This window comes from Maniola hyperantus, chromosome 7, assembly GCF_902806685.2.
Source record: "Maniola hyperantus chromosome 7, iAphHyp1.2, whole genome shotgun sequence".
In the NCBI taxonomy this organism is placed as follows: Eukaryota; Metazoa; Arthropoda; class Insecta; order Lepidoptera; family Nymphalidae; genus Maniola; species Maniola hyperantus.
In genome coordinates, this window is record NC_048542.1 from 2,988,186 (window position 1) to 3,005,727 (window position 17,542).

General features: G+C 37.5%; 5 protein-coding genes across 5 annotated transcripts in view; 1 reads left to right on the forward strand and 4 right to left on the reverse strand.

Moving 5' to 3' along the window:
• LOC117983663 (plasminogen receptor (KT)) overlaps positions 1–17,542 on the forward strand; it is a 174,094-nt gene that overhangs the window by 43,789 nt on the left and 112,763 nt on the right. The window lies entirely within an intron of this gene.
• On the reverse strand, positions 3–3,965 carry LOC117983945 (uncharacterized). Its single transcript, XM_034970587.2, has 3 exons — positions 3,882–3,965; positions 2,267–2,413; positions 3–1,441 (listed from the first exon to the last, which is right to left on the reverse strand). The coding sequence occupies exons 1-3, from the start codon at positions 3,955–3,957 to the stop codon at positions 6–8; spliced, it is 1,659 nt and encodes a 552-aa protein (XP_034826478.1). The 5' UTR covers positions 3,958–3,965; the 3' UTR covers positions 3–5.
• LOC117984018 (uncharacterized) lies at positions 4,989–6,353 on the reverse strand. Its single transcript, XM_069499525.1, has 2 exons — positions 6,266–6,353; positions 4,989–6,142 (listed from the first exon to the last, which is right to left on the reverse strand). The coding sequence occupies exons 1-2, from the start codon at positions 6,324–6,326 to the stop codon at positions 5,019–5,021; spliced, it is 1,185 nt and encodes a 394-aa protein (XP_069355626.1). The 5' UTR covers positions 6,327–6,353; the 3' UTR covers positions 4,989–5,018.
• On the reverse strand, positions 6,930–9,949 carry LOC117983946 (uncharacterized). Its single transcript, XM_034970588.2, has 3 exons — positions 9,863–9,949; positions 7,843–9,776; positions 6,930–7,164 (listed from the first exon to the last, which is right to left on the reverse strand). The coding sequence occupies exons 1-3, from the start codon at positions 9,924–9,926 to the stop codon at positions 7,120–7,122; spliced, it is 2,043 nt and encodes a 680-aa protein (XP_034826479.1). The 5' UTR covers positions 9,927–9,949; the 3' UTR covers positions 6,930–7,119.
• LOC117984016 (uncharacterized) lies at positions 11,154–17,528 on the reverse strand. The gene is made up of 7 exons (XM_034970666.2): positions 17,311–17,528; positions 16,733–16,849; positions 16,106–16,291; positions 14,699–15,109; positions 13,373–13,588; positions 11,584–11,779; positions 11,154–11,318 (listed from the first exon to the last, which is right to left on the reverse strand). Exons 1-7 carry the CDS (start codon positions 17,372–17,374, stop codon positions 11,201–11,203), a joined length of 1,308 nt encoding a protein of 435 aa, XP_034826557.1. The 5' UTR covers positions 17,375–17,528; the 3' UTR covers positions 11,154–11,200.

The window sequence follows — 17,542 nt, forward strand, 5'->3', positions numbered from 1 at the left end:
CCTATTTACATTATAACTTTATTTTGCTTAGAACAGTCAGTAGTTGTGCAAATAGCATTGCCGTTCGATAAGCAGAAACACAGGTTACAATCCAACTTATAAGAGCTTTGCCCTTTACGACAATCCTCACCATGTTTTATAAGAATCGGCAATGTATTGAGTGACACCTCATCCGATTTTAATGAACAAACCTTAGAAGTGCATTCCACAGTCTTCCCATCGGATAGACATCGACAAACGTTACAAGCATTCTTATATCTACGCATTGGTTCGCAAAAGCCATTCAATGTGTTCACGTCTTCGAAAATATTACCTTCCAGTGTTATTATATCGACAAGACTATCTTTAACACATCTTTCATCTAATTTGCATATTCGATATTTTACTTTATCCTTGATGACGCAGTAACAGAACTTACAGAATTCAAAATGGAAGGTTCCTGGAACGCAATTGTTTTTTTGTTCTTCAATTACTTTCCTGTGTTCCTTTTTTTCAATAGCACCCTGCTCACCGCAAAATTTAAGAGTGCAAATGAACTGTTTCATACCGTTCACAACCATGCTGCATGAACAATAATTGCATTCTCTTTTATATGCTGTCCCAGGTATACAGCTTTCATCATCTGGTGGTTCTTCTACTTCGTCGAAATCTGCTTGACTCCATTCTATATTATCTAGATCGAAGATTGATTGGAGTTCGTCTGTTTTATCGATACACTTTTTAACGGTGCAAAACATTTTCATTGTCTTGTCGCAGTGGCACAGATTGCAGCCAACTTTAAACATTTTGAATGATTTTTTTCCACGGCAGATATTGTCAGATTTTTTGGGTTTCCTAGATTTTTTAGGTTTTTTAGATTTTGTAGGTTTGCGAGATTTAATGGATCCACCAGGTTTATATTTCGAACGCCCGTTTATAGAAATTGAATATTGATCTGTTGTCATTGAGCAATTTCCACAAAGCAGCCTATTATTTATAAGACAGTCACAATTTCTGCAACCAAATCCGTATTTAAATTTGGGATTACACATGGCGTAAATTTCCATAAGTTCTTTAATATCGTTATCATTATTTGGAGGGATATTCGTCAGAAGTGTTTGATTCGCTTCAATAACTGGATCGTCTTCTTGACATTCTTTGTTAGTACACATTTGCGGGTCTAAATAACTGGTTGAAGGACAAAAACAGACGTTGCAGCCGACTAAGTACAATTTAGTCGGAGAACAATAGTCATTTTTGGAAAGTCGAGTTTGTCCTGTCAATTCAACAGAGTGGAGGATTTGGAAGAGGTCTCTACAGACTGGATTAGGCCAGTTTCCATCTTCATCGCAGACGCACAATAAGGCTCCTCGTCGGTAGTGTACTCCTGGAGTGCACGCTAGTGGTCTGGATCTCCATGAGCCATGCCCTTCCATGCCTACGTCTATTTCTTGTACAGCATCTGTTGAAGCACAAAATAGTAATAACCTTGTAGTAAGTATGGATAATATACATAAAATGAAAACAACATAAGCCACTTGATTGATTACTCAAGAGCATCTTGAGTCTATACTTCTTCAATTATCTTAGATCTGATTTATGTAATCCATAGGACTCTATGTAACTAATAAGTAATAGGGACTTAATCTTCATTTTTTTGTAATTTATTTACTAAGTAGGTACTGTTAGTCATTTGGGATACTGTGATATTGTATGGAGGGCTCACTGCAACACAGTTCATTATTCTGCAGGATCATTGTTCCCATTTGTAAATCATAAGTTGTAATGATCCGCAGGAGAACCAAGGTCACTGACATAACCCAAACTATTAGCAAGCTGAAGTGGCAATAGGCAGGTCATGCCTGTCGTAGAGGCGATGGCCGTTGGAGCCGGAAAGTCCTTGAGTGGAGACCGCGTTTAAGTAAGCGTAGCGTGGGACGCCCTCCAGCACGATGGACCAACGATATAAAGAGGCTGGCGGGAAGTGGCTGGATGAGGAAGGCTGAGGACCGGGTGTGGTGGCACTCTTTAGGGAAGGCCTATGTCCAACAGTGGACGTCCACAGGCTGATGATGATGATAAAGTTCTAATGAAGTAAATAAGTTTGTAATAATTTATTAATGTTAAATGAATCTGTGAAAAATAAAAATTATTTATTTATTAAATTCATTGTGTTGTTGATGTTAGTATACCTACTTCAATCATAGATTAATTATTGGTCTCGCTCCGCTCTACACTTCAATTAAGCAGCAACAAAGCCATTTTGAGTGTATTTATTCAAGTTCACCTTTAAAATGTCCGAACATATCGATTTCTTCGCAAACTCTAGCTTTGCAGTCATATTGTTGCCTGGCGTTGCATCGACACCAGTTACAATCATTCAATACCATCGAATTTATCTTGCATGGCTCGCTCCATATCTTCTCAGACAATGCTATATTTTGATAAAATTATCGTTATGTTTACAAAATAATGATAATGGTCTCTGCAACGGATCAGCCTGGCTGTCCAGCGCAGAAACGCAACCAGTATTGTTGGCACCATTCCACGCGGCCATTTTTTTGTATAGTAATTAGATAAGGCTAGCTTTAAGTTAAGCAGTGATAGCCTAGTGGTTAGGACGTCCGCCTTCTAATCGGAGGTCGGGGGTTCGATCCCGGGCACGCACCTCTAACTTTTCGGAATTATGTGCGTTTAAGATCAAATTACTTAATAGTTTTATTATCAATGTTTAACAAATAAACTATTAATAAACTTAAATCTAAAAAACAAACAACATTAAATTAAAACTAAAATAAATTAAATTAAATCTAAAACCTCATCGAGACCACCGCAGCGAGGCATTGTACCCAAGATGCTGACAGCATTACCCCTTTGGATGACCAAACTAATTCTTTGACCAAGGTAGCTGCCAGCTCTCAGGTCCCCGGTTGACTCGATAACTCTATTCGCAATTTCTTCAAAAAGAGCTCGAGCCCCCGGGCCCCACGGCCCCATGGTCTCCACACCAAAAGGCACGAATACGAAGCTCCCATCGAGGTTTTCATATTTGCGCCACTTGGCCTGTTCGGCGCTGATGGCCGCTGCACCCGCCATAGAGGAGGTCGCCTGAATGTGCGTTTTAATTAATTAAATATCTCTTGCTTTCACGGTGAAGGAAAACATCGTGAGGAAACCTGTATGCCTGAGAGTTCTCCATAATGTTCCCAAAGGTGTGTGAAGTCTACCAATCCGCACACGGCCAGCGTGGTAGAATATGGCCAAAACCCTTCTCACTCTGAGAGGAGACCCGGGCTCTGTGATGAGCCGGTGGGTTGATCATGATGATGATGATCGTATTATTCGTATATTAAAGAAAAATTGTCAAATAAGTATTATTAACTAGCTTTTGCCCGCCTGATATAATTAATTATTAAACGAACTTACATGTACGTGAAGTTCTATCATAATTATACGAAGTGCTACGTCCGAAGAATCAGTAACAGGCCTATAGTAGGTACTCGAAGATAATTAATTAATGTAGCTATGTCAGATCTATACCTACTACTCGTGCGCAATAAGTTGAGACCTGGGGGGCGGTGACGCCACAGACGCGTGGTTGTACTGTAGACAAAAATCGGAGCGTGTCGTCGTTGCGTGACGTAAGCAAGTAAGAGACTAAGATGTTAAAAAAATGCCGTTGTCTACAGTACAACACGGGAGCTTGAGGGGAAGTTACAGGGCAAGCGGGCGGAGGGTTGCATTCCAGGCGAGTCTCTACTTATCGCGCACGGGTAGTACTCATGTCAGTGAAAAAATTTTCTCCTACATCCAAACTAACAAACTTTCCTTTATTATAATATAAGTAAGATTCATGCTTATCATAACTGTTTTTACTTACTTACTTAATTATTTTAACTTACGTTTATAATGTCTGTACATTTGTGTAGTAGTAAATTGTAAAAAAAGAAAAAGTAATGTTCTTCTTATCGTAACCATTTTTTACTTAAAAAGTAGTAAAAATTCTGATTACTAATTAATTCGTTAAAGGTCTGGCAGAGAACACAGCTACATATTATTATATTATAAATGTGAAAGTGTGGATGTTTGGATGTTTTGGATATTTGTTACTCAATCACGCAAAAACGGCTGAACGGATTTGGATGAAATTTGGAATGGAGATTTTTTTTTAAAAGAAAATTAGCCATGTTAAATGACTAATATTCCCCTTTCCTCTCCAACTAAGCGTCAGGCATGTGCTAGGAGTAGGTACGACAATAGTGCAACGGGCGGGGTTTGAACCGTCGACCTTTCGGTTTTCAGTCCACTCCTTTACCGATTGAGCTATTGAGGCTCGAGATTATACCCTGGCTTAACAAAAAGGCTACTTTTTATTCCGGCAAATGCTGAAAAAGCTGATGCCCGCGACTTTGCGTGGATTTAGATTTTCAAAAATCCCGGGGGAATTCTTAAGATGTTTTTCCGGAATGAAAAATAGCTGATGTCAATTGAGAATTCCAGGTCTTCAATGTGGGACGCAACTTGCGTTGACACATTAGCCCCGTGTCATATTAGGGAATACGAAGAGACAGCAAAAGCCGCAGCAGAAACGACTGAAAACGGCAAGCGAGACAAGCTGAACTCTTAGAGACCATGGAGCCATGGAGTCTTAGTGCTAAAAAAATGTTACGAGACATTTCACCGCGATTAATAGACTCATCTGGTGACAGAAGGGCTGGCTCATTTTTACGCAACGGATCAGCCCGACTGTCCAGCGCGGAAATGCAGCCAGTATTCTTGGCACCTTTCCACGCGGGCATGATTTGGATAGTAATTAGATAAGGCTAGCTTTAAATTTCATTGTAATATTTTCATTCGGCTTTCGGCAGGAAAGGCATTCCGAACCAGTGGTAGCTATGCATCCGACTATTCGTAAGCACTTGTAAAAGTTTATACGAATTAAAAAAAAAAAGATTTTCATTCATATCATTCATTCATTCGTTCATTATCAAGAAATAAAATAAAGGAAATAAACTGTTAAAAATATATGAATTTATTTATTATTCACAAATCTTTATCGTACATAATAATTTACCGTTTGCTAAACAAAAGCAAGAATTACACCCTTTCTTCACAGTACTACCTGGCTCACAATTGTTTCCAGAGCCAATGGAAACCATCGATTTTCTAACAGCGAGACTCAATAGAGTATCTAGAGCATTCGATAAATCTATATTGGACTTGGTCGCATAATTATTCACATTATCATCATACACTTCTGAAGTAGTATCCGACTCGAGCAATGAATTTCCGACAGCTTTTAAATCTGTACTTGAATCAGCGTTAAGTTCTATGCTATTTATATTTAAAGAAGTTATATCAGTATCTTCGTCATAATTGACAAGATCTTCTATGAATCCTCTGCTTTTCGTATCCGTTTTTAAATTTCGATAGGGTTTTGAATTTGCACTTGAATCTGTGTTAAGTTCTTTACTATTTATATTTAAAGAGCTTATATCTTCATCATTATTGAAAAGATCTTCCATGAATCCTCTCGATACTTTGTCTTTAGCGTTAAACATGAATTTAATTTCTATTATTTCTTCACTAGATTTAGGGTGCAAAGATTTATCTGGTGAGAGAAAGATAATCTTTGGGGTTAGCGTTTGATCAACTGACTTCAACTTTAATAATTTTGATTTTAGAAAGGTTTTTTTTGTTTTGCTACGTACTTCCTTTGTGACTGATCTCAAGGGCATATCTTCAGGAGGTATTATTTTCGATAAATCTTTTATCAGGTTTTCTCCACAGTCATACAAATCATATTCTCCTAATTGCACTTTTTCTTGTTTATTATCATCATTGCAGATTAGTGTATGTTCATTCACACAATAGCATAAATGGCATCTAGATAATTGGTACCAGTGCGTATGTTTACATCTATCAACAGCCGTCGGGTTTAATCTTCGAGTGTTCATTTCATCATTATTGCATTTATGTTTTATGCATTGTGTTTTATCTATTTTCCCATCTAAGCCACAACGGCATACATTACAATCGACCAATATAAACGTGTTTGGTTCACAGTTTTCATCATTGGATTTCATTTTTGGAAACTTTAAACTACATTCTTCTTGAGTGGATTTGTTAGGATCACATAAATTTTCTTCCTTATGTAGCAATTCTGTTAATTAAAAAGTCTGTTAGGAGTAGTGACTAATGTGAAAAGTTTATATTAAGAATGCCGAATTAAGTATAGACAATTTGAAATATTTTATATCGAAATTATAATAATTTTTGTTCTTACCAGATGTTATCATAATCAGCTTGTTTGATAAAAGTAAAACAAAAAAGTAATAGACGTCCATTTTGTGCGTAAGTCATTTGAGCATTCTCAAATTAATTAGTGGAATCCGGTTAGTTTTTCAAGCGTAAGTTATTGGTTAAGTAGCTTTCAAATTAAATAGAGTAATTTCAGTGCATTTTTAACCGACTTCAAAAAAAGGAGGAGGTTCTCAATTCGTCGGAATCTTTTTTTTTTACTGTCAATAAGATCAGATTTTATGAGTTTAGGCAAGTAAGTACTTCTAGGCGGGTACTTCTAATTTTTATTTTAGAATCATAAGTTATGGAATTTTATTTTTCTTTGGCAAATCTCGATATGTGTAGCATCACGCTAGACAAGATTTTTTCAAAATTAGAGTAGAAAAGCCTACAATCTCAGTTATCTTTTCACTCTTTCTAAGAATCTTGACTAGCAATTTAATTCACACTTCACAGGAATTAAATGATGCTGACTATTGTAAAAATGCTGACTCTCTAGTCACTAGTGTAAAAACACTAGTGTAAAAATGCTAATAAGCGTAAAAACACTAGTGTAAAAATGCTGGCTAGTATGAAAACACTAGTCAGCATCATTGAATTGTCCATTTGTGTCTTTATTTACTTCTATTTGTAAATGAAAATAAAACTAAACATGAATCACTTTATTCACATCAAAGAAAGCCGGTTTTGCATTAGAACAGTTTTTAGCTTCACTTTTAAAACAATGCTCTTGTATAACGATATTGTCCACGCATTCGCATATAAAACACTGGTCCATGACTTTGCGTGGTTTACCACATTTGAATGTTGTATGTCTCAAATGTGTTACTGTTACTGTTATACTTTCTTTTGTTGTTTTGGATTTTCCTTCTGTATTATTGTCTGTAACAGAAAGTTTATTGATTAGGTTTCCAGAAGGAGTACTTTACCATCTCTTTTGAAACATATCTGTTGGTAGCAGATTATGGCTTTTCACGGCCTTGGATTGGATTGGTACAGAATTAGCTTACATAGGCTACCTTTATCCCGGAAAATCAAAAAGTTCCCACGTGATTTTTAAAAATCTAAATGCACAAGCGACGAAGGTGCGGGTATCATGTAGTTATTTATAAATCAGTAGTTGATGCCCGCGACTTCATATGCGTGGATTTAGGTTTTTAAAAATCCCGTGGGAACTCATCAATTTTCCGGGATGAAAAGTAGCCTAGATGTCCTTCCCCGGGATATAAGCTAACTCTGTACCTAATTTCATCAAAATCGGTTGAACAGTTGGGCCGTGAAAAGCTAGCAGACAGACACACAGATAGACAGCCAGACACACTTTCGCATTTATAATATCAGTATGGATCATCGTCATCATCATCATCATGATCAACTCATCGCCGGCTGACTACTCGGCACGGGTCTCATCTCTCAATCAAAGATAATCACTACGTTTTACTTACAATGAGTACGTAGTTGTACGTCATTGTTATTTATATTAATAAAGTAGGTATTTATTAATTGATTTTCAGGTTTATTCCTTTTCAGGTTAGGGTTCACCTATACATATATATTTACCATTTTATCCATTCTATCCAAAATAACATCTGAAAATTTCATTCTATCTGTGTTGCCATTATCATTACATAACAAAGGTTCGCAAGACGCGTATACTTTTAAACCTAAATCCGTACAAACGCATATATTGCAGCCCATTGAAAATTCTTCACCCGGATAGCACAACTCCAAATTTCTGGTTGCATCGTCGTGGACTTCGTTTGCTAAGACACTGTCTGTGAGTTTAAAAGTACTCCATCTAGGCAAGCTACAAGTGTTATTAGTGCATACTCTTTCCGCCTTATTGCCATTTGGTGGACACACGCAAACATCACACTCTTCGCTGAACAAATTACCAGAAATACACGCTTCGGACCTCAAAAAACTCTTCTCGCAATGATTTTTTGTACATAGAGCAACATTTTTGAGACCATCGCGCGGACAGAAGCAAATGTTACAGTCGACTTCATAATAAGCGAGAGGTTCACAGACGAATTTTTCATTTGTTACTTCCACGTTGTCGAAGCATTCATTTTTAGTGCAGGAGTGTTCTTTTAGAATCCCACTGTTTGGGCATATACAGAAGTTGCATTTATCTTTAGATATACAGCCAGGCGTACAAACTCCACTCGGATCTTCTATTGGATCAGAATGTGGAAGATTCTTATGTGATTCCATTACTATTCTTTTCGCTTCACAGTCATCATACGTACACCATTTTGGATCTATCTTCCCCTCTTTGGAACAGTAACATGTATTGCAGTCAAAATCAACTAATGTACTCGGTTCACAGCTTGTAGTTGCATCAAACTTTAATAATTTATTACTTTCCAAATTAAATTTTAAGTCTTCAATAACATTCGTACAAAATTTGAAGTTAGAATTACCGTTATCTGAGCATAAGCAGTATTTACCACTGTCGATATAGAGAGTGCTCGGTTCACAGGCTTGATTCAGTTCAACTGTTTTAATTTTACTTTTATCAATTAAAGTTGTATCGACTTTGCTATCATTTAATACTTTTTCAAGAATATTTAATTTACTTTGATATGTACAAACTCTAGTACAATATGTTTCATTTGTAAGTCCATCGTTTAGACAAAAGCATTCCATACAAATGGGCACGAGTTCCCCGGGACTGCAAATCTCTATTTCAGTGTAAAATTTAAAATCGGATACCTTGGAGCAATCAAGTTCTAGACAAGAACGTTCGTTTACAGTGCCCTCTGAACTACAGTCACAATAAATACATTTAGGTTTTGTAAAAGTTCGAGGATTGCAATGATTTGTGGAACTCCTTAGTGAATGTAAATACCTTTGCTTCGTGTTCACATTACAACCGGACTTAAAGCATAGTTTTTCATCAGGTATACTATTGTCTGGGCATCGACATATATCACAATCTCGTCTGTATAACGACCCTGGAATGCATCTACGATGGTGCTTGGTTTGAGATTGACATTTCTCCAAGCATTTATCAAGAACGAAGTAACCATATTCAGAACAGAGACATTGGATGCAAGGGAAGAGGTACGTAACGTTAGGGATACATTGGTTTCTTTTCGTTATAGTCATCATATCACTCGTCTTATCTAAAGAACAGGATGCGTCAACAGCACACTGGGCGTCAGAAGCTTGTCCCGACGCTGGGCAAAAGCAGAGGCTACAGTTTACGTAATAAGACCCAAATGGTGTGCACCTTGGACCATATGCTGCGAGACCGTCATAGCCAATCCCAGGATTAGTAACCCGATTAGAGCAAAAGGCGCTGGTACATTTAAGTTGACCGTTGTCTTGGCAAATGCATTGGTTGCAGCCTTGCCAAATAACTTGGCCAGGCAGACAGGGCTGCCGCCGAGCAATAGTTTTGCAATTAGCTTCATTCAATCTGCCATAGGGATCGCATAAGCAGAGTTGATCATTCAGTGCAAAGTAATTGTTTGGCACGCACGCACCTACGAGAATATTACGAAAAAATAGTGATAATAATAATGAAAAATGCATAAATTCGCTCAGTATAAATAAAAACAAAAGGACTTACGCATCGAATGAATTTCATATGGCTGACGTATTAACAAAACTAAGAATGTTACACCAAGGAACATATTTTTTTATGTGTAACAAAAAATATTCAAATAATATAAATCTTTAAGCAATAATAATGTTAATCTTAAAACTAATTTCACGCTCAACAGGCAGCTAGATTAATAAAATTCATTGTTAAGAAAGGCGTTTTTAATTTCTTTACCCTTTTCTGATTCATAAAGTTTATTGCAAATCGTATTATAACCATAGGTATTTGATTTAGCCTTTAATGTTCTTATCGATCTTAACACGGGTAGCAAAAGATTTGCAAAAACAAAATTAAGAAACAAAATGTAGCTACCTAAGAATATACCTATTTGTTAGTAAGAACTTAGGTAGGTATACTTATAAATAGAAGAATTAAATATTAAGCAGCATAGTTAATGATGCAATGGAATGATTAAGGAAAATATTACAATAAAACTTAAAGCTAGCCTTATCTAATTACTATATAAGTCATGACCGCGTGGAATGGTGCCAAGAATACTGGCTGCATTTCCGCGCTGGACAGCCAGGCTGATCCGTTGCGCAAAAAATGAGCCAGCCCTTCTGTCACCAGATGAGGCTATTAATCGCGGTGAAATGTCTCGTAATTTTTTTTTGCACTAAGACTCCATGGCCCCAGGGTTTCCACGGCAAACGGTACAAAAATGTAACTCTCTATAAGAGAGGCATACTTGCGCCGCTTGCCGTTTTCAGCTGTTTCTGCTGCGGCTCCCGGTCTTGATGCTGTCTTCCTGATATGACACGGGGCCAATGTGTCAACGCAAGTTGCGTCCCACATTAGCGCCCGTCCCCGTTCCCAGGGAACCAGCGTCAATCCTACAAGTCTCTTGCCATCATCCCGACTAATCCCTGCCGGCTCAATGAGCGCAGGAATATTTGTGGTGGCAAGAGCTCTTTTAATCGTATCGTTAAGAGAGCCATGCCTAAATGGTTAAGTATGTCAATAACCATACCTAAGTCGTCCTAAATCAGATCGTAGTAGTACTTCATAGATGAGCATTACCCGGATTTAGAATGACTTTCTCTTGTTTTCTTTTGCTACATATCAAAACTTTTAAAGAATCGCAGGTAGACTTTGTACGAGAATCATGAATTTATCTTCTACTTCGCGACGAGAATAAAGATAACTTTACTTTACAATTAAAACGACGGGTAAATTACCAGATTCAGTAAATAAAAATTAAAATGAATCTTTGCAAATTTATTAATCTACTACCATGATAACTATTATAAGAATCTTGAAAATGCTTCTTATTTTTCATATTAGGTATGTACTTCGAAGACCATGTCACTCTAAATAAGTTTGCTTCTCTTGCAAGTCCTTGGTCTGTGAATAGGTGAGGCAGATCTTCTGAGTACACCTCAAACTGCCGTCAGACTGGCAGTAGCAATCGTTGCAATGTAACCTGTACACAAGAATAACAATATATTAAATAGGTATATGACGACCTCCCTGGCGATGTGGTCTTATATTGAGTGCGAAGTTCCTGGCAAACCTCCGATAAGGTGTATGATGGATATTCAATAAAATTGGCCTTATCCCTTCCAAGTTAGCCCGCTTCCATCTTAGACTGCATCAGTCCAGTAGTTTGAGCTGTACGTCGATAGATCTGTCAGTCAGTCAGTTTTTCCTGTAATATATTTTAGACTTACTTCCCTTAAAATACTTACTTGTAAGCGACATTTGGTATACACTTCTCCTTTGTGATATCAAGCGACAGTTTCACCTTCACACCGACCGCCGACGACAGCAGTTGCTTCCCAGTCAAGTTCTTACCACAGTTGGGTATTGATTTACACTGGTTCTTAAGATTCACGCACTTGCAGTCGCTACACAATAACCTGAAGTCCTTTTTACACGGACGCCCTGGAAGGGCGAAAGGTTATTTATTTTTGCGAATAAGGCAGTAGTCCGACCGCCGACGATGAACGAGAAACGAGTAGAACTAGAAACTATAAATAAGTTGGCGATCAGCGGGAAGTGAGTGTGTAGTTTCGATAGTTTTGTCGCCAGGCTATAAGCGAGTGTGCAAGTTCGCGGTCGCTCAGACCTGTGCAAATCTGCGCGCGCGTTACACGTGTTCAAGCGAGAGAGCATCGCTGAACGAATATCGCTGAGCGAGTTTATTTTTGAAAGCTCGTCCCTCAGCGACAAAACTAGTAAGGCGAGTCGTCGCCAGCAGTGTGAACAGTCAGAGCAACTTTTGATATATGCATTTCTTTCGTTTAGACAGAATGTACATTTATTGTGCGTTTCTTGAGAGAGAAAATCGCCGATAGTCGTTTTCTCGCCGGCGCGGGTTGGACCACTTCCTTAGTGACGCGCACTGGACAACACCGCTTACAAGACCCCCTCATCCCAAGTTGATCGTTGAGGTCGTCCATTCACGGGTTCCTGATAACTATTGGACATAAGCAGCGCAAGAAGATCTTTGCAATATATATATCCTATGTTCACCAGTGCACGTCTATCAGTTGAGACGACGAGGGCGTCGAAACTTCACGATAGTTCACTATCTCACGAAATAATGCACAAACAAACAGCAATGTGACTTCAGCAACGAGAGTCGGCCGACTCAGGCGCATTGCAATCAGGCGCTAATGACGTCAACAGATTAATATTTAACGTTAACATATTAATTATTCAAAATTTCTCCAAGGGCACTTGGGTTTCCACTCGCTCAAAACCCGAAGAGACTGCGACCAAATTGGTACAATTCGCAAGATTCTTAGGGGTGTGATTGACTGCTCTGAACTACACAACAAGCTCTGCTGCGTTTATGCACCCTCTAACTACAGCTATCTCCGCCACCGCTCCAAATTTTTCGTAAGTCCGTTTAGTCGCACGGTAGCGCGTTCCAGGTCACCCATACCGCGCACTTTGGCTGCGCTCAACGCACTGCTGAAGGAGTCCCCTCGCTGTGACATATTTGCTGACAAATGGGCTGACCTTATGGGTCAGATCTTGCACTTTTGTGAAAATTTATAATTTTGCTTTTTAAAATTTATAATTTTAAGTTGTTAATTTTTGTAAGTATGTTTATGTTAGTTTGTACTCGTATTTTAATTAGTGTAATTGGCTTTATGGCCGTTCTAATTAAATAATAAATAAATAATAAATAATAATAATAATAAATAACAGAGTCAGCACTGATAAACCTCTACTTAAAATATTTACGGCACGTCCGAAACTTTTGCTTCAAACACATCGATAATTTTCTGACCAGAATACCTAAATTCAATCGTCGTCAAAATCTCCAGATTCTAAACCACTTCTAAACCTATCGAATTAGGCGCGTTGATAATATCAGTCAATAAGTAGGTATATTTGTTTTTTTTTAAATCCCGGAAAATCAATGAGTTTCCACGGGATTTTTAAAAACCTAAGTCCACGCGGACGAAGTCGCGAGTATCATCTAGTAAACAATACTTTTGAAACATTTAACATAGCTATAAATACCTGTAAGCTCCTTCGAAAGTACATCAGCATAAGTAGGAACGCTGACACAGTACTTCGCCGAACAGTATAGATCTTGTTTATGAGAGCAGAAGCAGATATTGCAGACCACATAGTAAGTCCTGCCGGGGTCACACTTGGCTCCCATGTGGGGTAGCTCTGGTAGCTCGAGGACTGATCGCGTCACCATTTCGGAGATTTCTTTATCATTGAATAGGCCTGAAAATACAAATTTTTTAAAGTAAAACTTCTTTGGCGTGACTTGAGGGTAACAGTTTTTTCGGGCGGAATGGAATTAATAATAAAAAAACTGCCAAGTGCGAGTCCGGCTCGCGCATCAAGGGTTCCGTAGTACAGTCGTATTTTTTCGACATTTTGCACGATAAATCAGAAACGATAGTCATAAAAATAACTAAAAAACTGTTTTAGAATCCATACGTAAATCACTTTCATATGATACCCCACTTGATATAGTTATCTTACTATGATAAATTGAAAATACTAATTATTAGTTAATGACCACAATTTTTATTTTTTTTGTGTGATGTAACCACAAATTCACGGTTTTCAGATGTGTCCCCTAATGTCTGCTATAAGACTTACCTACCTGCCAAATTTTACGATTCTAGGTCAATGGGAAGTACCCTGTGGGTTTCTTGACAGACAGACAGACAGACGGACAGACAGACAGACAGACAACAAAGTGATCCTATAAGGGTTCCGTTTTTCCTTTTGAGGTACGGAACCCTAAAAACAGTTTATTTTAAATAGGTTAGGTAACACTTAGGACAGACCAAGTGAGGGCTGCGATGGATGCCCCTTTTGACACACAATCCACGACGACCAAGAAGTATCAAGAGCGTAACGAGATAGAAGAAGAGGTTTTAACAGTACCTAACACAAAGAGGTTGGAGCCTTTATTTAGGAGTACGAGAACAGCTCCTGCGTCAGAAGGCTCCGCTCTTCTATAACAAATTACAATATCAGCTTTAACACCATTAATGCGAACATCACCTTCACGCAAAAGAAAAATGAATGACGCTCTTCAAAGGAAGGTAGCATATTAAATGGCAATGAGCAAAAGGGCAGGTTACGCCTATCAGAGGACCGATGAAAGTTGCGGTCGAAAAGTTCTTTAGTGAATACCGCAGTCCGCGTCTCAACTATCAGAAAGCAGAGTGTCGGGCACCCCTTGACTAGTGATATGATGTAAATGAAGATGCCTAAATGCGAAAGGCTAAACACAAAAAGTAGACGTGAACCAAGAGTGGACGTTAAATGGTTAATGATAGTGAATGATAAAAATCAGATCTAATACAAGTGTCTTACTGGGAAACCCACTGCTACAAGTGCGTGTACATTTGGCCACCTTCTTCTCATTGCAAAAGCATTTCTTACATCCATTTCTATATGTCATACCAGGTTCGCATTTTCCTTTCGGTAATTGAGGGTAGCTTTTGTTTGGAAGCTTTTTCTGCTCACTGCCATGTAATCCTTTTCGAAGAATATCTTTTCTAACTACTTCTATCTTTTTCTTTTCGTTATTATGTTCATCTTTCTTCGCTTGTATTATTTCTTTAAACACGGCGTTCTCGAAACAAGCCATTTTTGTGCAGAGAAGCGAATTTTTCGGCCCACATTGGCATGTGTTACATGACATTTTATACACCTTTCCTTGAATACAACTTTGACCATCTTCTATTTCTGGTAATTCATCATGATCAATTTGATAATTGGTTGCTGTAAGCAAAAGTTATAATTCTATATATATATAATCTCTATAATTCTATAATCTTCGTTTTTCACTTATAATAAAAATAAAATAAATAAAATTAAATTAAAATGTTTATTTTATGTAGGACTAGTGCCTCTTATGCTATGTCTGACTTAACCACCGGTTTAGAATGCCGACGTAATAAATATTTTCTAACTCTCTTAAATATATTATTCTAAAATATGGAGTAGGTAATTTCTCTAAGTTTACGCAAAATAACTCTTTAATTTTTGGGGATATTGCAGAATTTCTGCATAAAAACTGAATAAAGTCAAAACATTTATTGAACGCTAATATAATTTGCAGTCTTATAGATAATTTGACGAGAAAATACAATTATTATGTTTTAGGGGTTCAGTAAAAGGCTATCAGTGCTTCTTCGTCAAAAATAAAATCCTCCAAACAGACCATTGTAGTACAGGATAGCGTTCTTTTATTACTACAAATACAGGTGTTGCATTTAATCCTATACTTTCGACCAGGCTCGCAGTCTTGGATCTCGTTGTTAGCTTGTGGTAAATTATAGAAATCAACAGTTTCATCACCGATTCTTAACGCTGTTTGCTTAGTATCACAAATTTTATTTGTGCAAATCAACTGTCTATTTTTATCACAAACGCATCTATTACAGTCTACTCGATATTCTTTTTGAGGAAAACAGGTATCTTTTTCCATACTTTTTCGAATATGACTAACATTGGTTATTATTGCAATATCATTTCTCTCTAACTCCTGCAGCATTTTGTCGCCTACTTTAACACAGAGTCTATCAATATAAAAATTTACTTCACTACAAAGGCATATCTCGTCGTCAGTTCTGAGGAAGTCTCCAAATTTGCAAATATCAGATTTGTAGCCTTTTACAGTACAATTTCTATTTGTGCATGATGATGGTTGGATGACGCCGGACTTTTCACATTGGCAAATGTTACAGTCTATTAAGAACAAAGAGTTAGGCGTACAAGTGATGGTGTTGTTAGATCTTGAATTCCGCTTGACAGCAGTTTTCTCTGATCGGAGATATTGGAATGCCTCCCTGCAGTTAAGCGACATCCACTTTCCCTCATAATTGCAGGTGCAATACAGCTCTTCGAATCTATATGTGACGTGACGTTGACATTCATCCTTGCTGGATTTCCTGGGGTTTACTGGAAACAAGACAATAATTTATAGAAACTTCACTGCAGACCCTGGGGCCATGGACTCTTAGTGGAAAAAAAATTTTACGAGACATTTCACCGCGATTAATATCCTCATCTGGTAACAGACGAGCTGGCTCATTTTTGCGCATAGGATCAGCCTGGCTGTCCAGCTTAGGAATGCAGCCAGTATTCTTGGCACCATTCCACGCGGGCATGATTTGTACAGTAATTAGATAAGGCTGGCTTTTAGTTTTATTGGAATATTTTCAAACTTCACTTCATACTTTCTTTCTTTACTCAAGCTTCTAACCAATTTATTTGGATGTTTGGGTACCAAAAAAGAGTCAAAATTTAATAGAAATACTTAGGTCTGTTCGCTATCCAGTTTTACATAAAAAATTTAGTCCTCCTATTTAGTTATTTCTTCGATTTGTCGAGTCGGCTTACCTACAGTCTTCGGGCACGGCGTGGCATCGCAAACGAAAACACCATCAGCGTTGCAGATGCACTTGTGACATGGTCCCTTGACTACTTGGGTTGGCACGCAAAACTCCCGCGGTTTCACTGGTCAGGATTAGGGGCAGAGAAAATTGGAAACTATTTTATTAAGGTCTTGAATTGTTTTTAGTACCTACTTAAGTGAGATTCAATTGCGATTTGACGATGATACAAAGTATAGCAAGCTCGTCAGACATAATGACCTCCTTAGCTTTCATCAAGAAACGCGACAAGTAAATTGTGCTGTAGTTACTGGCACAACCGTTAGTAAATATTATTCTGTGGCAAAACTAAAAACCACTAAGTACCTAATCAAGAAACAACAAAATACTATTTTTGAAAATCTACCGTTTGGAGCTGACATTTTTAAAAATCGCTAGGTTATTTGACTTGTAGATTTTATTAAATTCAATTGAGTTTACAAAGATGAGATATGAAAAAGAAAGATACGATTGAAGAAAGAAATTTCGATTGAACAAAGATTTCGCTCACAAATCAAATAATAAAAACTATAATATTAAACTCACTTAATAGAGATTTTACAATGCACAGTGAAAGAAAAACAAAAAATCCAATAAATTTCACCTTCATATTTAAGACATCTAATTATTTAGAAATGACTGATTAATCAAAAAACTAAAGCAATTTCAATAATGGCGTTGATATAGCTCATTACACTTCCACATAAAAATTAACGGCCGTAATTTTAAAGTCACCTACATTTCGTAATTGCGATTTAGAGTTTAGAAAGGGAAATAG